At 40.5% G+C, this 20,938-nt stretch overlaps 1 protein-coding gene across 10 annotated transcripts in view; it reads right to left on the reverse strand.

Annotated features, from left to right (window-relative positions):
• The window catches only part of PEX5L (peroxisomal biogenesis factor 5-like), a 408,894-nt gene that overhangs the window by 118,122 nt on the left and 269,834 nt on the right, over positions 1–20,938 (reverse strand). For 8 of the 10 annotated variants that reach the window (XM_006884042.1, XM_006884037.1, XM_006884041.1 and 5 more), the window contains 3 exons: positions 19,785–19,979; positions 5,537–5,663; positions 4,294–4,390 (listed from right to left, as the gene is read on the reverse strand). In XM_006884042.1, the coding sequence (XP_006884104.1) occupies positions 4,294–4,390; positions 5,537–5,663; positions 19,785–19,979 (419 nt within the window). The remainder of the gene's footprint in view (positions 1–4,293; positions 4,391–5,536; positions 5,664–19,784; positions 19,980–20,938) is intronic. The other 2 variants (XM_006884039.1, XM_006884040.1) reach the window with 1 other exon arrangement.

Below are 20,938 nucleotides of genomic sequence, written 5' to 3' on the forward strand. Positions count from 1 at the left end.
AAGATACTAAAGAGCTGAACAGAAGATTCCAAAAGGCTGCTAGGAATGACAAAGGAAAATACTACAATGAAATGTGGGAGGAGCTAGAGTCAGAAAATCAAAAGGGCAGAACTTGCTCAGCATTTCTTAAGCTCAAGGAGCTGAAGAACAAATTCAAACCTCGAGTTGCTGTAATCAAGGATGCTTTGGGCAGAATATTAACCAGCAGTAGATAATCTCCTTCCAAGCAATTTATAAAGGGAAGACTGCTAGAGTGTTTGGAACTGACTCCACAGCAAGAAGAGGAAGAATCAGAATTTTACCTTATCCACATAAAACACAGTGCTGTCAAGTAGATTTTTTACTCATACTGACACTATTGGACGAAGAAGAATGGCCATGTAGGCTTTCTGAGGCTGCAAAGCTCTATAAGAGCAGACCGCCTCATCTTTTTTCCACTGAGCTGCTAGATTCAATTGCTAGCTTTTTTCTTAACAGTCCAACATTTAACCCATAAACCACCAAGGTTCTGTTACATAAAGAGATCATATATTTCAAAGTGATAACATAATGGTGAAGTGTTTGGCTGTTAATAAAAAAGCTCATGGTTTGAAACTACCAGCCACTCCATGGAAGAAAAACCTGGCATTCTGTGCCCATAACAACTACAGCCAGAAGCCCCTATGGACCACGTACACACAGCACAGCATAGCTATGAGTCAGAATCAAGTTGAAAGCACACAACAATGTGTTTCTCACTCTAGTCTCTTGTTCCTCCTTTGCAGTAAGTAGGCATTTCAGATGTTATTAAAAAACACATTTTTGAAATTTTTCTAATGTGACTGTAGGCTGGAACTAAAAAAGGATGTGATTATGAATTTGTGAGGTTATGTGAATTTTTAAAATTTTTTTTAAAAAACAGTTAAAGAGCAAATTCTTTACAAGTAATCTGTTTCTCTCATTGCTGTCAAGTCAGAACAAAGTCAAACTGACCCCCCAGCAGGTTTCTGAGTGGCTGTAAATTACATGTGAGGAAATGGCTTATTTTCCCTCCTCTGCCAGTGGATTAAAATACAGAAAGGCACTGTCTTTGGGTTAATAGCACAGTTCCTTAGACTATATCACCAGAGTTCCGTAAGTAATTAGTAATCCTCTTAAAAAAATTACTAAGATTTATCTAGACAGTTCCCACATTACATTTTAAACTATGTTTTGGATGGTAATAGCTGCAATCTCATACAAATTTCCCAAAACACTTGGTCTTTGCTTAAAGTAAGGCACTCTGGTGAGTAAATGGCTGGGCATTGTGGGAGATGTAACCAGACAACCAGCAGGAGATCAGCAGTCATTGGAATAATGAGATGGATGCATTGTGGGTCTCTACGGCAACCAAGGACCCCAGCTGATCATCCTCTTCCCAGCTCAGCACAGCACAGCCCACCTGTGCCAAGTCTCACTTCATGGCAGAAGCATTTCATTCCTACATTCAATTTTTTCAAGGACTGCAGCTTATGAAACAGCATAAATTACTTTAACTTAGCTAAATCTCTAACAAATTCATCAAAAGTATTTCCCTATTTAGAACTTTAATTTTGCTTTTTTTTTTTTTTAAATACTTTTGGGATGAGAAAAAAAGAAGAAAACCCACTTTCATGTTGCATGTTGCAATACATTTTACTAAGCTATATCCAGTATTTCATTGACTTGGCAGGCTAAGCAGAATTCTGTAGTAATATCCATCTATCTTCTGAAAAGAGTTAATTGAACATAGGGCAGTGCTATTGGCTGTCTGGAGAGATTTCTAAAGGCCTTACATTCCTGAAAGAGCAGAGGTGGGAGTGTTGGTGGTATGAGTGGTGGTGGTGATGGTAGTGGTGGCAATGGTGGTGTAGTAGCAATGGTGGTAGGAGTGATGTTGGTGGTGCTGGTGCTGGTGGCGGTGATGGTGGTAGCTGTGATGGTGGTGGTGGTGGTGATTGTGGTGGCAGTGGTGATGGTGGTGGTGGTAGTGGAGGTAGTGGTGATGGTAGTGATGGTCGTGGTGATGGTGGTAGTGATATTGGTGGCAATGGTGGTGACAGTGGTGATGGTGGTGGTTGTGATGGTGGTGGTAGCAGTGGTGGTGGCAGTGGCAGTGTTAGTGGTGGTGGTGGCAGCAGCAGTGGTGGTGGTGGTGGCGATGGTGATGGTGGTAGGAGTGATGGTGGTGGTGATGGTGGTCATGGTGGTGGTGGTGGTGGTGGCAAAGGTGGTAGTGGTGGCGGTGATGTTGTTATTGTTAGTGGTGGTGATGGTGGTAGTCTGTAGTGTGCTGTGCTGTTAACCAAAAGGTTGAGTGTCTATAGCAGATCAAATCTACTATATTTTTATAAAAGAAAGAGGGACAATCTCCTTCTGTTAAGATCTACCGCCTTGGAAACCCAATGGAAGGTCACTAAGAATCAGACTGGACTCATCGGACATAAATTTTTCCGTTTCCTTAGAATTTTCTTTTTTGTGTCCTCTTCTCTAGCACTTATTAACTGTGGATGAGTACACAAGTTTTCCCATCTACAAAATGGGATAAGAAGTGAACTTAGGTCATAAAGTCAAATGTCTGGAACAAATGACTTTTATAACTTCATAGTAGAAGTTCCTATCACAGCTCACAATAGTATTTGCTATTATAATTATCCCCTTATTTTATCTCATACATTTCCTCTCTTAGTTTTGTCTTTTCTTTTTATTAATTTTAATGAAAGTTTACAGAGACTTTGGATTTCTATTCATTCATTGTTGCACCTTTCTCCCTGCCCAACCTCCCCCCAGGTTGCTCTTCTCCTTGAAAAGTAAAAGAAAAATTCTTTCATTGTTATACAATACCTCCCCCTTAGTCCACTCCACTATGCAGCCTTCGCTCTGGACTCCTGTCATGACAATAATAGCTAATCATATATCCCTTTTAAACAGTTCTCTCCCTCATCTGATTTTTATCCTGTAAACTCAAGAAAATGACTCTTACTCACACTATCCACTCATTCCTGTTAATTGGACTGGAGCTCCCTGAGTGCACAAATGTGAACATGTACTACTTAAGAGATACTCATGTTTTGAGAGCAAGGTTTTAACTTTGTAAGTGTTCAAGGGAATGAAAACTTTGAAATGGATTTTGAGTCTCCTGAAAACAATTTTAAAAGTGACTCTGGTGGTGCTATGCTTACGGTGTCTGGCTGCTACCCACAAGGCCAGGAGTTCAAACACTGAAGCTGCTCTGCAGATGGAAGATGAGAAAGCTTGCTCTCGGAAGTCTTATGGACAACTTCTACGCTGTCTTGTTAGTTGCGATTGATTCAATGGCACTGAGTTTGGTCTTTTGTCTTGTTTTGTGAATAGTCTTAACCGAGTGAGATGACTAGTTACTGAGAAGCCATGTAGATTAGAATTGGGAATCATTAGTAGAAGGATGGGCAATCTCCTCCCAAGCAATTAACTGCCTCTGAAAACCTGCCAGAGGGTCAACTCAATGGTAAACAGCACTAACAGTAAAAGAAGGAGCTGCAAATCTCCTGTGAAAACTGCAGCCTCTGAAAACCCCCCTGGACAGTCAGCTATGACTCAGTTATGAATCAATGGTATTCAACAACAACAACAACAACAACAACAGTAGAAGATTGATTTGGGTCAATACCCTACTTCCATCAGAGATTAGAATCTAAAGACAAAATATTTGACTTTGCTGAGACTATGTAAAATATCTTTAAAATGAGGATAAAAATACTTCATAGGGTTATCTGAGTGTCAGAAGAGAAAGGCCCCTAACACTTAGTAAGCACTCAAATCATACATTTAGTGAACACCCATAAACTTGTACTTTATTATTATCATAATACTAATATGATAGCTATATACTTCTCAAAATTAAATTTCAATGTGACATCAGGTTCCCTAAGTGTAGTACCTTCTTCTACAGAACATAGATGTGAATGAACACTGAAGATGTGATTTCCGCCTCTTTGTGTTCTGTTTCATAAATAGTGCTAATGTTGGAGTAGAACAGATTTTGTATTGCAAAGTAACAGAACAGTAAATGGTAGGACAAGGAAAAGTGCTAAGAACACAGTGAATTCATTAACACATTTTCCAGCCAAATATATATATATATCTAACTATCATCAGTTATTTTAAACATCAAATAGATATGGAGCAAAAAAGTACATGAATTACAAAATATAGAAAACGAGAACTTCAAACCTTTGGTGCAAATTTTAAAGAATGTCTCTATGGTGGATAAGATAATGATTTACTTTAAAAGATGTGCTCATATTTTTCTGTTACCTGTGCAGGGGCCACCAATTCTAACTCCGAAGTGGACTCCGAGTTGAGAGCGCTTTTCCCACCACTCAGTTCTGGTTGAGATCTGTGTTCTGAGGACCTGTCAGGGATGCATTCAGTGAGCTGGAGTACACTGAGCAAAAAGCCAGTAGAAACACAAGAGCCGAGCTAATTTAGATCACAAGAGCAGGGAAGCACAGCTCTTGCCAGAATTATATTGTGAAGATATTTCTATTTTGTTGACCATTCTCTGAATTTCTTAAGTGGCTACAAGGTACTATTGTCTCTGTATAATTTAGAGTTCAGGTCAATGATGTGCATAAAACAAATGCAATAACTTTGTCTGGGCTATAGAAAGTTCTGGTTTTTAAACAGTCCATTTTATTTTGGGAAATGACTGTGTACAAAATATTTCCAGTGTAATTTCATCTTTATATAGAACATGAAATACCACATGAAATAAAATAGTGATGCACGTAGACATGGGAAGACTGAAACACCCTTTCCTTCTGGATCATTGTCAGGTATTAGGTGCTGCTGAGTCAGTTTGACTCATAGTTCCTCTATTCACACAAGAACAAAACACTCCCTGGTTTGCAACTCTGCTGCTTTCAAACACATGTGCCCTATTTTTACAAATGAGTATTCATGGGTATTTCTTGATTTTTGCATTGTCTGACTGCTGATAATTAAGTAAGGTAGAAAAAGTACCTCTTTAACAGGGAAAATAAGAATTTTAATATCATTTCTGTGACAGCACAGTGAATGCATAAATACACATACACCTCAGCTCAGTTCAGCATTGAGAAAGTCATTCACCACCATTAAATCATGAGCCTCTCAAACTCTTCATTGGTTAAAACATTTCATGATTCAGATGAAGTCATGTTGAATTTGCAGACGCTACACTAGAGTACTTGGGTGGTGCAAATGGTTAATGAGCTTGGATGCTAATTACGTCTACTCAGGGATGGAGAGAGGCCTAATGATCAACTTTCAAAAGCCCACTATTGCAAATCCTTTGGGTCACAGTTCTGTCTGACACACATGGGGTCACCATGGGTTGGTATCAGTTGAGAGCTGGTTTGGAAAGGAATCACCATAATTAACAATGATGTGTTGTATGAAGTTTATACATAATGTCAAACATCACAAGTGTCTGAATCATGGGTCCCTTCAACACATAAGTTGTACACAAATACAACTGCCACACAAATGGTTATTTTCTCATATTAAAATATCTCACCATAGCAGCTCTTTTGATCCAGTCCTGGATGAACATGATGACTTTCTCTCTGCCATCGGAAGTCCCTTACTATTTTGGTCTCCATGGAATTTGACATCATCCCATTTTTCCAGTTGGGTTTGAATGTCTACTAAGGAAAGAGGTATGAGAAAGGGTGGGTAGTAGCAGGGGGAAGAGTAAGAGATATGAAGAAAAGAAAGAAATTGATTATGATTGAAAAGTCTTACAACTTGAATTTACTTAACTGAACTGACTTCTCCTCAGGGCGTATGCAATTACACGAAGAATTAAAACTTCATAAAATCAATCAAACTACATTTACCTACAACTTTTAAGAACTCTATCCTAGCAGAGGAAGTTGAGGAGATTAAGAGAACTTGAGGAGCTGAAAGATAGTAAGTACACAAATCTGATAGCAAGGTTTTATGTGAATATTAGAAGCTGGAGCTAGGTCAGTTTTGTACCCTTTGACACCTAGTACAGTGCCTGACAGATAGTTGGGGCTCCATGTTACTTGATATAAAATGGCTTTAATATATTGCCCCCAAATTATAGAGAATAAATTTCTTTGATTTCTTGACTAATGATGTATTTTAAATACTTTGTCTAAGAATTATGGATGTCATGGTGATGAGTCCACATTAGATCTCTTTTCTAAATGTTTGATGTTCTATTTTGGTCACTTCAACTAGTTGATTTCTGGTCCCACTTTACAACAGATATCATACAGTCTTGTTATTTCATTTGTAACTTCTTTAATGAGAATTTTATTAAGAGTTACTAAATCATTAGTTTCCAGAAATCATATTCTATCGCAGTGAGACCGTACAACATTTCCCTTATGTTTATTCCCACCCCCCCCAGACACACGCTCTCAAATGCAAGACCAACCTTTTCAAGGTCGCATGAGAATTTTAATTGAGCATGTGCAGCTGAAAATAAAAAGAAGAGCTATTCACATAGATTGAATTGCTTTTGTAGTCAAAGCAATCAAGCTGTTTCACAAGAATTTACTTCGATGCTATGTGCATTCTAAATGTTGTGTGTGAGCCAGGAACTCTGGGGAGAATGAGCATATGGAGTTCTAGTCTACCAGCCTCCGGATGAGGAGGTTGGTTTGAAACACTTCCGGCATGCTTCTAGAAAGAAATGCTGTTTAAAGTGCTCACTGATAAAAGGGGGTGGGAGGAAACAGCAACACTTTTTATAGCTTTTGTATAAACCACTTAATTTTTCACTAAAGGAAGGAATTTATAATGAAGGAACAGAGAAAGAAATGCTAAAACCATATTTTTCCAGTGGCTTGATTCTTAAAAGAAGCTGAGTTCTCTCTCAGTGACAGGTAGAGACTATAGTTGAACATGAACAAACTACTTAAACTCAGGTTTTGGGTTTTTGTGTGGTTTTTTCCCCCTCTCACTTAGATTTTTTTTTTAAAGTCTTCAAGTTATTTCCTACGAAGTTCTTTTACATTAGGGTTCTATGATTTCTTCACAGGACATTTTTGCAAAAGCAGAGAAATGTTTTTATATCTAATTTTCAGTGCAACAGTTATTTGGTAAGTTGTAATGATTTTAATAATGCAACACTTATTTTGACATGTTGCAATACTTTTAATAACATAGGTTTTTTTTACACAAATGCATATGTCTGATTCACTTGCATAACTAATAAACAGACAATACACTGTTGATGGGAAGTAGTAGAGATAGTTATAAAGTTTTCAGTGGAAAACGGCAGGGGATAGACAATCTTGCATAAACATCTAGTAGTTTGAACAGCAGTCTATAAACCAATCCTGGACAATCACATGTGCATACATGACTAACACTCTGCTGATAGATTCTATTTCAAATTTTTATTTCCTGCTCAGCTCTCTTTCCTGAATTCTATACCTATAATGTTGTTGCTGTTGGCATTGACTCAGAATTTACTCCACTGAGTCTTCACAGGTTGTAATCACAGGGGAGGAGATTATGTATTTTTCTTCCTCAGAGCAACTGGTGCATAGAACTGCCTGCCTTTGGGTTGGCAGTGCAACTCCTTACCCACTAGACCACTGAATGCTGTAGACTTGACTATGTCCCACAGCAATCCTATGGGACAAAGAAGTCTACAGTTTACAAAGCTGTTATCTTTCTGGATACAGAATGCCAAATTTTCCTCCTGTGGAGCAGCTGTTGGGTTCAAACTGCTGACTTTGGTTAACAGTTGAAAGCTTCACCACTGAGTCACAAGGGTTCCTTAAAAAACAGGCAGATCAACAGTGAACTCGGCATTGTCCAAGTTTATCCTTTCTTTCCTCTTTGCCCTCTATCCTCTATCACAGATTATTATTATATTATATATAATAGATATTATTATATTATTATTATTATTATTATTACAGCACATTCTATTCATTTCTCTCACTTACATAAACATATCTACTCAGCTTCCTATTTCAATATTTCTTTAACTGTCTCCTCTTCACCACCTCTACCACTTTTTAGTATTTACATTGGCCCCCTTGTCTCCATTTATCCACCAGAATTTAATTTTTCTGAAATAGAATCTGCTTGTTTTTCTCCTTTGTAAGAAACCCTTCAACATTCTTCAATCTTCCAAATTTTAAAGACATCCAAGATGACCATTGTCTGACCCCTGCTGAATCTTAGGATTACTTATCTCAATTATCCTAACCTTGAATCCTATTGCAATGCTTGTATTTTTTGTCTTTATCTATTTGCTTCTGAATCTCTCTTTTCTTTGTACTATAAATCTTCTTCTCTGTCTTTTCTTTGCCCCTCTCAATACATAATTTTCATCTGGTAAATTCCTACTAATCTCTTAAAACATAGCTCCCATAGTAATTCATTGACTGTAAGACATTGTTTAACTTCCAGGATAGGGCAGAGGCTGTATGAGTATGTTCATGAAGTATCCAACCTGGTGTCTAAATGGTGCATATAGCATGTATATTTTTGTGTTTGTGTGTGTATATATTTTTTTATGTGTTTAAACTCAGATTTATTGCTGTTGAGTTGTAACTGACTCATAGCTGACCCTCCACTGGGTTCCCCCCGAGAAGGATATTACAAATTCTTGTCCTTTGGAGCCAATGGTAGATTTGAGTCACCAGAGAGATGTGGACATTTGGTTATGGGTGCAACTCGCTATGGAGTATGCAACTCAGAATATCCCTTTTAAAAAAATTTATTTTAATGAACATTTACAGAGATTTAGGATTTCCATTCATCATTGTTGCATTTTTCTCCCTGTTCACCCCTCCCCCCCAGTTCACTCCTCTCTCTGAAAAGTAAAATTTCTTCATTGATTTACTACAATCCCTTTTTATAGTACATACTCTGATGATGTCATGTGCCATTGAGTGAGAACTGGCTCACAGTTGACTCTCCCGTGAGTTTTCAGAGACAGTAAATAGCATGGAAGGAGACTGTCCATCCTACTCTCATGGTGCAGCTGGTTGATTTGAACTGTGTGCTTTTGGGTCATCAGGGCAATTCCTTACCACTAAACCACCAGAGCTCTCTATGTACGAGATATGTAACATGGAACAAGGAAATGGGTCTTGCAAGGCCTAATAGAATCATCTTTGCTTTCTTTCTTTTCTATTTGCTCAAAACAAAACCGAAAGGAACAGTTAGTTTTCATCTTTGTGTTCACATGGCCCACTTCTGCTTGCTAGGTTACCTATGAAGGGGGGAGCCTTGGAGGCCCAGGGTTGTGGCAAGGGGCTACTCTGAATCACCATAGTCATAAAACTTTTGCCTCTCACTGGGCAGAGTAGAGGATTGAACTTGTTTCATGGCCAAAAGGACAGCTCTATGTAAATTTCCTTAATAAACTCCTTCACCATAATCCTGGAGTTGTCAGACTCTTCTGTTTCACAGTTTCCTCTGAGTTTTGGTAGCAAATTTTAAGTTGCTAGTCCATGCCCAGAAAACTGATGAGCGACCATCAGACAGAGGGAATTGAGAATGAGCACGAAGGATCTGCTGGAGGAAATCTTGGGTTGGGCAGCAACTTCCATATAGAGAGGTTTGGTCCCTGTGCTTACTGCATGTGAATCACTGCAGGAGCACGAGGACAGCCCTTGTGGGAAAGTGCCTAACTGTACTAATGGCGGCTGAGAAAGTACTGGTCACTGAGAGAGTGACCACTGCTCTGGATGCTTTGGCTGACCACTAACGCCCAGCTAGTTGTTGGAGTGCACATTTAGGCCCTGCAGGAGGACCTGTGACTGGGATGAGACAGATACAGGACAGTTGTGTGTAGTCATGACTGACATTCAAGATAAACACCTCTGTGAGTAGGGTCAACAGCTGTCAATGCTCATCTACAGGTTTGCAAAAACAGAGGTAGAGACAAGCAAAGACTGTAGAAGAGTAAGCACCTGTGAGGGCAGAGGCATGAGGGAGAGAGCCCAACTGCCAACATCCCTCCTTTGGTTCCCTTTTCTTCCTCTTCCTCCTCTCTCCTCCCTCCCATCCCTACTGACCATGGAGCAGCCTCACCTCCTTGCACAGCCACTAATTATCCATAAGTGAAAGCTAATCATGAACCTGCTTCCATGACACTGTAGGAACACACCCCTGCTGAGTTGATAGAGCTCTGTGGGAAATTCCAGCAGAAAGGAAAAAAGACTAGGGTAGCTAAGAGGCTGTAGCTGTGGGAGGCGATGGCGATGGTGCCACTGTAAAGGGCGCTAAGGCAGAGAAAACAAGAAGTATCACTACCCACTCCACTCTCCAGCAGCACCTACACACAGCTTGAAACAAAGAGGCTTAGCAGCATGCAGGGTGTGAACTGTGGAAATAGAGAAATAAAAGACTGACCCTATAGGATGACCATCTGAAAGGCTCTTCAGAGTAACTCAAAAGCAGGTGTGGGTGGACTTGGTGGCTGTTGGGATGACAGTAAAAAAAAAACCCAAACAAACCTTGAAAGAATACAGAGCTGGAGAAACAATATTGTTCTCTAGGTCCTGGTACCCTCCATGAGGAAATGCCGCTTGCTTCCAGAAAAGCCCCGAAAGTCCCTGGGGTGATGTCATCTTGAGGTTGGATCCCACAGGGAACCAGAAGTCCCACACAGAGGTCACAATGCATTAATCAAAGATAAAGTAAGCTACAGTAGCAACTCAGGTTAAACATTATCATAATACACTCTTGTCTTTGGAGATCCTGAGAGGTTTCCAGCTCCCTTCCTGCCAATTGTAATTGACATTCTAGGGCTAGATGCCACTGGGGAATGGACTTTGACTCTATGTGAGAATTCTGACTGTGGGGGAGGGTGATGAAAGCACTTTTGAGAGAAAATATGGCAAGGGAACAAGTGATCCTATCCCTACTACAAAGAGGGGTAAACATCAGGAATCTAAGTTGCCCAGAGAACATAAGAAATCAATGAAACCATTTTAGAAGTGAAAGGAGTCTATGTACTCTTGGAAGCCCACAGTCCTTTTGATATCTCTGCTGTCAGGGACCTCTCTAGAGTACTGAAAAGCAATGATGTCAGTCTAGAGATTAAGGTGAGCCTGATCCTGGAAATTATATTTGCAATTACTTGTATGCATCAGAGAGTTGGACAATGACTAAGGATAACAGAAGAAGAATTGATACCTTTGAGTTGAGATGCTGAAGAAGAGTCTTGAACAGACCATGTATTACCAAGAAAACAAATAGGTCTGTCTTGGAGAGAGTGAAACCAAGTTTCTCCTTGGAGGCTAGGATTTTGAAGCTCTATCTCACATATTTTGGCATGTCACCAGGAGACACTGGCCCTTGGAGAAGGACATCACACTCAAAAGGGCAGAAGGGACAGCACAGGAGAGGAAGACACCGGAAGAGATGAATTGATACAGTAACTCAGGCAATAGGGGTAGGTGTGTTGCTGTCAGTGAGACTGGCTCAGGACAGGGAAGGGTTCATAGCTGTTGTACATAGGGTTGCTATGAGTTGCAGGCAACTCAAGGGCACTTAACAACAACAACAATAAGAACAACAACAACAACATGTGGCTTGTGAAGAAACCAAATGGATCCTAGCATATACCAGTAGACTACAAGGAACTTATCAAAGTGACCCCACCTCCACAATACTTCAGTCTCTAGCACAATATCCTATAAGAAACCCTTAGTAGAGCAACCTAGGATGGCTCCTATGGACTTGACTGTTCCTCCTACTATCATCAGTCATTACATTAGATGGATGACATCATGTTAACTTTTAAAGATATTTCTATGTTATAGGACTGATTAGATACTCTAATCATCTGCTTACAGGCGTGAGGATAGGCCATGGACTCCCAAAAAGAAGCAGGGGTTGGGAATATTCTTAAAGTTCCTAGGGTGACTCTGGACGGTTAAGACCTGCATGAAGCCACAATGTTAGCCAATGATATAATGAGTGGTTGATAAAAGGCAAAGTCCAGTAGGGAGAAACAACAGCACAACATCTGAGATCAACTCCAAATATTGGGTTGTTGTTGTTTATTGCCTTTAAGTTGAGCATGACTCATAGCGACCCTATGAACAACGCCCCTCTACAAACCATGGACATTTATCAAAGTTCATAGAGCTTCCGGAGGCATGTTATTTAGGAAGTGGATGCCACTCCTGCTTCCTGTCATGGTATGTTATTGTTGTTACGATGTATAGAGACCCTATTCACAGCAGCTGAATCCTTCCCTGTCTTTAGCCAGTCTCACTAATTCTGACACACCAACCCCCATGGCCCCAGTCACTTGAGTCAATCTATCTTATCTGGGATCTTCCCCTCCTGTGCTGTAATTTTTTGTTTCGGATGGAAGCCCATTCATCTTTTTTCCCTGCTATTCAACCAAGAAGCAGATGCTCCAGCACAAGTTAGAAAGGTATATCCAGAAGGGGAATATCCAGAAGGGGAAGCTGCCACTTAATTCATGATAGTGCCTGAGTCAGTTGGAAAATAGCCAAAGACACAAATGTAGCATATAGTGATTTTTGTGGTTGTTATGCAAAACTGAACCAAGTTATTGCATCGATATCAGGTGGCTGCTCTGTAATCCTGGAAAGATACATAACGGTACAGGACGGGTAAATTGACTACACAGGCAAAGGTTCCCTGGTGGGGTGGACCAAGGTGCTGTCTGAGGCTTTGAGGTTGAAATATTTGGCTCCCACTGGGGCCTTAGCTCTCTATGCAAGGCTAGAGGCCCAGGAGGCCCATTCTCCCATCAATGAACTAAGATGTCATGGCTCATGAAGGTAGGTCCATCAGGATTGCTGAGGATCAGAACAGGATGGTCCTCAAACAAGTGGTGCTATCTGTTGACATTTGTTATGGGTTACTCCACCTAGGCAGATTTATCACTTTGCCCCTCTTAAGTGGAGAAACTGACTGGCCTCACATGGAAGTCCACTATCATTTTCACAAAGAACCTGAACAATCATATTTCATATGGGTGGGAGTAATGGCTATTGCACGAGGAATTTTTCTCGCACACGGTAGATGACTTTACTTAGAATCCCTCTAGCAAACTCCCTGGTACACCCAGAGAAAATGACCAAGGCCACCCACTGTTCTCACTACTTGAGGGGATGCCTATGAAGGACTCTAAGAGAAAAGGGAAATGTGTCTATTTTGTATTTACTAAACACCTCTCCTTTCCAAATGTAGGTATGTCCTACCACACTTTCATCTTTTCAGGGCTGCCAATGTCCTCCTCGAATGAGCTCACAGTTTCACTGAAGTTTAGCACAAAAGCAGCTGCTGGATTTGTGGACAACTCCTTTTCTCAAGGTCTGCTTTGGTGTGTGGAACTTCGATGGGAAACGTGGATTCTTGCCTCTGACTAAGCATGTTGCTGTTGTTGATTGCCTTCGCGTTGAGCAGGACTCATAACGACCCTATGAACAAAAGGCTTGAAGCCCTTCTACAACTGTTGACATTTAGCAAAGTTCGTAGAGTTTCCAGAGGCATGTTATACACTCCTGCTTCTAAATCTGTCATAGTATGTTTTGTTTTTATAAGCCATTGAGTTACTTGCAATGTATAGTAACCCTATGTACAGCAGCTCTGAATCCCTGTACTGAGCCAGTCTCACTAACTCTGACACACCAACCCCCATTGCTCCAGTCACTGTATCAATCCATCTCATGTGGAGTCTTCCTCTCCTGTGCCATCCATCCACCCTTCTGGGCATGATGCCCTTCTCCACCGATTTCCTGGCCATGTGCCCAAAGTAAGGCAGAGCTTCAAAATCCTAGCCTCCAAGGAGAGACTTGGTTTCACTCTTTCCAAGCCAGACCTATTTGTTTTCTTGGCAGTCCAAGGTATGTTCAAAACTCTTCTCCAGCACCACATCTCAAAGACATCTATTCTTCTTCTGTCATCCTTAATCATTGTTCAACTCTCTGAAGCATTACAAGAAATTGAGAAAACCATGGCCTGGATTAGGCACATCTTTGTATCTAGACTCACATCATTGCTCTTCAGTAATCTTGAGAGGTCCATGACAGCAGATTTTCCTAGTGCAATTCATCTTTTGATTTTCTGACTGCTGGTGTTAAGAGTGTTGATCATGGATCCAAGCAAGCTGTAACTGCTAACAACCTCAATCTTTTCTCCATCTATCATGGTGCTGCCAATTGGCGCAGTGCTGAGAATCTTTGTCATGAGGAGCACATATAATAGGAGTGAGGGTCACAATATTACAGTTTTTTTTGGGCTCAGACTGTTCTGGTAATTTGTATTTTGATAACAAACCCCACATCTCCTGAATGTTGCCTTAACCACCTCTGGGAGGGTGTAGTATGTTGGTACCTGAACAGGCAGTGTTGGGGCAATTAGCCTCTGTCTGTTTTGAGCTGAGTAAAACCTTGTGTGGGTTTCCTTGCCTAAATTTCCATCCTGGATAGTGAGATGGACTCCAGCATTCCATTGCAGGAGTGAATTTTCAGAACAGCACACATATACTTCATTCCTAATGGCACTTGACCACTGTGAGGCAACTACTGGTACCCTCATTACCTTAAGACTGAGTGCTGAACTTTAGGCCTGCCCTAAGCTGCAAGAACCATTAGGGAATGTATACTCTAACCTCTGAACTCAGAGTAAACCAGATGGACTATATGTGGTGTTTTCCATTAACATGATTACCTTTTAAATGTCTTTGTTCCTCTTCTTGACAAAATGAAGCTCTAGCCAATTTTACTTGTTATTGTTGTCGTTGTTATGTGCCGTCGAGTCGCTTGCGACTCATAGCGACCCTATGTACAACAGCCCTAAACTCTGCTCTGTCCTGTGCCAGTCGCACTGTCTCTGACACTGCCATCCCAATTATCCCAGTCGCTGAATCAGTCCACCTCATAGAGGGCCTTCCTCTCCTGCACTGTCCCTCCACCCTCCCAAGCATGATGTCCTTCTCCAGGACCAGTCTCTCCTCACAACATGTCCAAAGTATGTTAGACGGAGCCTCAGAATCCTTGCCTCCAAGGAGCCACCCGGTTTAACCCTTTCCAGGACAAATCTGTTTGTTTTCCTAGCAGTTCATGGTACTCTCAATACTCTTCTCCAGCACCACAGCTCAAAGCCATCAATTCTCCTATCCTCCTTGGTCATTGTCCAACTCTCTGATGCATAACAAGTGATTGTGAAGACCATGGCCTGTATCAGATGCACCTTAGTCTCCAGAGAGACACCATTGCTCTTCAGTACTTTGGAGAGGTCCCTAACAGCAGACTTTCCCATGGCAATGTGCCTTTTAATTTCCTGGCTGCTGGTGCCAAGACTGTTGACTGTGGAGCCAAGCAAACTAAAGCTGTGTACAATCTCAATCTCTTCACCATCCACCCTGATGCTGCCAATTGGTCCAGTGGTGAGAATCTTTGTCTTCTTGACAGTGAGCCTCAATCCATATTGTAGGCTGCAGTCCTTGACACTCTGCAGCAGGCGCTTCAGGTCCTCTTCAGTTTCAGCAAGCAGGGTTGTGTCATCCGCTTAACGCAAATTGTTGATAAATCGTCCACCAATCTTGACCCCACATTTTTCCTCATAGAGCCCAGCCTCCCAGATAATCTGTTCTGCATATAGGTTGAAAAGGTATGGAGATAGGATGCATCCCTGGCGTACGCCCTTCCCAATTTTGAACCATGCAGTGTTCCCTTTCTCTGTTCTGACGACTGCCTCCTGGTCCAAGTATAAGTTTCGCATTAGAACGATCAAGTGTTCTGGGATTCCCATTCTTCTCAGAGTCAGCCATAGTTTGTTATTATCTACACAGTCAAATGCCTTTGCATAGTCAACGAAACACAGATAGACATTCTTCTGGTATTCCCTGCTTTCAGCCAAGATCCATCTAACATCAGCTACAATATCCCTAGTACCACGACCCCTTCTAAACCCAGCCTGGACTTCTGGTAGTTCTCTGTGGATGTGCTGTTCCAGTCGTTTTTGGATAATCTTCAGTAAAATCTTGCTTGAATGTGAAATCAGTGAGATTGTTCTGTAGTTTCCACATTCGGTTGGGTCACCTTTCTTTGGGATAGGAACAAATATTGATCTCTTCCAATCAGTTGGCCAAGTGGTTGTTCTCCAGATTTCTTGGCACAACTTGGTGAGCACGTCCAATTTTACTAGAGGCTCCTAAACAATAGCAGGATAATTTGTGGCTATCCACTCATTCCAAAGCCATCCAGACAAAGAAGACAGAGCCAAGCCTTCTAACTCTAGGTTCTAACAGCTTCTCAAGGCAAGGCACATTGCATAATAGGGCCTGAACCTTGTACTTGTATGTCTGATTACCCCCAGAACATCACTGATTAGGCCATATGAAGGAACAGAAGATGTGACATATCTCAGGGCTGTTATAATGTGGCCACTTTGTTTTCCTCTTTCTCCATTGATGGATGATGTTGGGTTTTCCCCAGGGCATAGAGTTGTTCTGCTACTTTATATATATTGCTGCTGTGGTCTGTGCCTCCAACTACAGCAGCTCGACATACTTGCAACACCTCTTCTCAAGACCCTTGGAGACCTTGTGAAAGAGAAAGCGTATGCCAAGACTTCAGAGTCAGTCTTGTGAGGTGGACTAAATGGGAAAGAGAATGTGTAAGGGCTTGCCTTTTTTATTCCTGCTTTGTGATAGCCCACTTCTATTCTCTAAATCACTTATGTAACATCTACTTGCATGGTAGGAGATTTTATCATAAACATAAACTTTCTAGCTCTACATCAGAATGTAAAAGTACTTCGGAACAGAGAGGTTATATATATTATTAATCTTTGCATTTCTAGCACACAGCATGTTTCTGGGATACAGCAGGGCCTCAGAGAAATCTTTACTGAACAAATGATGAAAAATCATGACATCAAACACACTGCAGTGCTATGTGATTTCACACGCACATACATCCAATTTAATCTCCATAAAAGTCAGAGTTGTTACCGATAAACTTATTTTATTGGTTTGAATCCACCAGTGGCTCTACAGGAAAAAGATGGGCAATCTCCTCCTGTGCAATTTATAGGCTCTGAAAACCTGGAGGAACAGCTACAAGTGGGTTCTGACTCGAGGACAATGAATGAGTGACACAGGTCCGTCTGCAACAATGAAGACAGAGAAACCTATTTCCTGTAATACCTGCCACCTTACTCAGGAGGATAAAGTCAGCTAGAATGAAGAGCAAGTTCTATCTGCACGTCTTATTAACTGTGAGATCTTGGGAAAACTATTTACATTTTCAAAATTTGTTTCTTCACTTATTTCAAAAGGGAAGGTTTAGTGAACTAATGTAAGTCATATAGTACAATCCTTGGCCACTGTAAACCATCCATAATGGCTATTGTTACCTTACTAAGATATATTTCCAAACATTTTACACACAACAATTTAGTTTGCCTCCCTGGCACTCTGGACATTGTCGGAGTTTTTTAACTTATACATCTTCCCCTCAAGACTGAAAATTCCTATATGGCAAGGTCCGTGTCTTATTTTATTTGTACAGGTGGTGCCTAGTATGGCATTTATCAAGAACTCATTTTACTGGCAGTAAATTCAACTAGATGTTGAATTATGGTGATAGTGTTTTATGTTATTCTGAGCCAGCATTAGTTAGCTAAAAAACAACAACAAACCAACCCAAAAGTCAATATATGTGGGCTGAATAAGTGAATTCACTAATCAACACCAGTTACTCAAAGTTAAGTTTTCATTTGCAAAGCAAGAAGAAAAGAATTGTGCGCCTCAGAAATCAGAGAAGGAATGGACAATAAATCTAAATGCTTCCATGAACTCTTACCTCCGTTTTCCAGAGACCAGAAGAAACTGGAGGTGCCCAGCTTCAATTACTAATCATTTTGACCAAGGGCTCAAGAGTTGAATATTGATCAAAAGGGGGGATATGTAGATAGGAACTTCAAATTGATACCATCGAAAGGTCTTGACAGACTGTTAGAAAAGTATACACAGACTTCAAATTCCTTAAGAAGGCCAGACCTACTGGAACCAAGGGAGACTAAAGAATTCTCAGGATTTTTTTTCCCTAAGATAACCTTTGATAGAAAATTAAAGTTATCTCTGTGGATCACCTTTTCATAAAATAACTGATTTGCTTATAAAATAAACACTGTTACCTGTGAGTAATGCTTTTCCTTAAAAAAAGGAACTATATGTATAAGTGGTCAATATTACCCCTAAATAAGGATGAGATAGCTAATGAGAGGAAGGCAAGCGAGATCAAGGGAAACAAAGCAAATTGAGAATAATGACACTGTTGCTACATCGTGAGAATGATTACCATTGGCATGGAATAATTTGTACAAAAATTGCTAAGGAGGAATTTAATCTGTGGTGTAAACTTTCACCTAAAACACAATAAGGTATTGATGGGTGGGATACATTGAATTGAAAATAACTTCTGAATACATTGCTTAAAAACAACTTTTCAGCCTCTAGTAGAAAGTGTCCCATGAAGTCATCTTTATATTAAAAGATAATTTAGCTCTCTTAAAAAACAATATAGGCCTTGAGCATTTCACTTGCTTAAGTAATTATCTATTTGAGATGCAATAGATAGCAGTAACTCTAAAATGCAGAGGTGAAAGAATATAGACAATAGGGAGAACGGAGACATGTCATGTGATGTAATCATTGTCAATGAACTGTTTAACAAAACTGAGTGGCTGTATATTTTGTTGTGTATGTTTTCATTTCTATCTACGTATCTATGCATCTATCTACCTACCTCGTTGCCCTAGGGGTAATGAATTGAAACCCAAATGTACATGGTTTAAATCCACCAGCTGCTCCACAGGAGAAAGATAGGCTATGTCCTCTCATACCATTAATTAACTCTGAAACCCACTGGAGAGTTAGCTATGGGTCAGTTCTGAGATTCTGATTCAGTGGTTTACGATGACATCTATCTATCTATGGATGCCGTATTTGGAAGGGTGTAGGGTCAGTGCAGGAGAGGATGACCCCAGATGAGATGGACTGATACAGTGACTGTGGCAGTGGGGACAGGTATGTCAGAGATGGTAAGAATGGCTGCAGATAGGGCTGAGTTCAGAGCTTTTGTTCATGGGATTGCTGTGAGTCACAGTTGGCTCAATGGCACATAACAATATATATAGGGAGCTCTTGTCTTCTAGCGGCAAGAAGCTGCACTACAATCCGGAAGGGATGCATTTCCAGTTCACAGCAATATATCTCATCCGGGAGACCCCGAATGAGATGGACTGATTCAGTAACGGGGGCAGTGGGGATTGGTGTGTCAGAATTAGTGAGACTGGCTCAGGAGAGGGAAAGGTTCAGAGCACTTTCACACAGGGTCGCTATATATCACAGGCAACTAACTCAGTGTCACATAACAATAATAACATATACTATTACAGGTTTTGGAAGCAGGAGTGGCATCTGCTTCCTAAATAACATGCCTCTGGAAACTCTATGAACTTTGATAAATGTGGATAGCTGTAGAAGGGCTTCAGGCCTTTTTTTCATAGGGTCGCTATGAGTCATATACACACACACATACATACATATACACGCACATATATACACATACATATATACATATATATACACATACATACATAACACACACACACACACACACACACACACACACACATATATATATACACACACACCTGAGTTTTGGTCAGTTTTTCAAATAGAATTCAGTTAATATTCAGTATCTATACTTCTGTTTTCCATCAGGACAAGGTTTAGCAAAAGTGGATGAAAGCTATTGTCTTACCTAGATCTAAGGATGCCGTGTCAGGGACTCCAAGAGGCTGGCCTCTCTGCTCCGCATCTGCACTGATGCGGTCAGATCCATCTGCCTTTTTCTTGAGAGATGAGGTTCTCGATGAGCCCTCAGACTTCTTAGCTTTGGTTTGAGTTTGGGAGACTGGCTCACTCAGGTCCAGGAGGTCCAAGCCTGTGGTCAACACTATCAGAGATGGAAGAGATTAAGACAAGCCCTTTCACATCTTTGAAACAATTAAAGCAAATGCAATTGGGTACAGAAGAAATGTTGTGTTTGCAGCATAGCGAGAAGCATCAAATTAAGTTAGCTCACCGCTAATTTAGAAAGACAGGCTGTATTTAGCCTCGACTTTTTGCTGCATGTCCTCCTTTATTTGTCACAGTACAAATCAGCAAGACAGACCTTGGGCCAGCCTCAGTGATGAAGCTCTGAATGAAATTAGAACACGAAAACTGACTCTTTGTTCAGGTACTACTTAGTCACTATTTTGCTTTATTTACAGAGATAGTTTAATTCACATTTGTTTTTCCCAGAGTAACGTATCTCTATACTCAAAGATACTGTTATAAAGCAGTTATGAGAAAGGTGTGTGAGGGTCTTTCTGTTTCAATTTTAAGCTTCTAGAGAGGACAGGGTATAGAGGAAGGCTGTTAATCATCTTATATTTAATTAAGTAGTTTAATCAGAAAATAGTTTGCTGTTTGGGTTCACACAAGAGAGGTATTTTACTATCCGTAGTTGATGAATAGGTACACATGTTAATGCTTTTGCTGTTTAATATGCAAATTTAACTTTCACTGTAACAAACCATAAAGCTGAAACACTTTTACTTCTTTGCAAATTGATTACATTCTATTAAATACTGTAATAAAGGAGGGAATAATAATTTGTTCAAAAGCAAACCAGGCAAATGGGAATTAAAAAGGCTCACTTTATAACTCTTCCATTCTGCTTTCTCTTAGCAGTGCACACAACATGAGTTTGCCTGGCTTTTGATAAGAAAACAGAAAAGTTAAGTAAACTCCCTTCAGCCCTACTCCCCTAGGCCAATTTGCTTTTCCAGGGAGCTGCTGGCTTCTCATAAGGTCTGGTGACTTCCTCATCTCTTAGCCAGCTTAGGAAGCCATGGATGTGTCTCAGCT

Source organism: Elephantulus edwardii, unplaced genomic scaffold, assembly GCF_000299155.1.
Source record: "Elephantulus edwardii isolate Elephantulus edwardi_28Jun2011 unplaced genomic scaffold, EleEdw1.0 scaffold00031, whole genome shotgun sequence".
NCBI classification, from domain to species: Eukaryota; Metazoa; Chordata; class Mammalia; order Macroscelidea; family Macroscelididae; genus Elephantulus; species Elephantulus edwardii.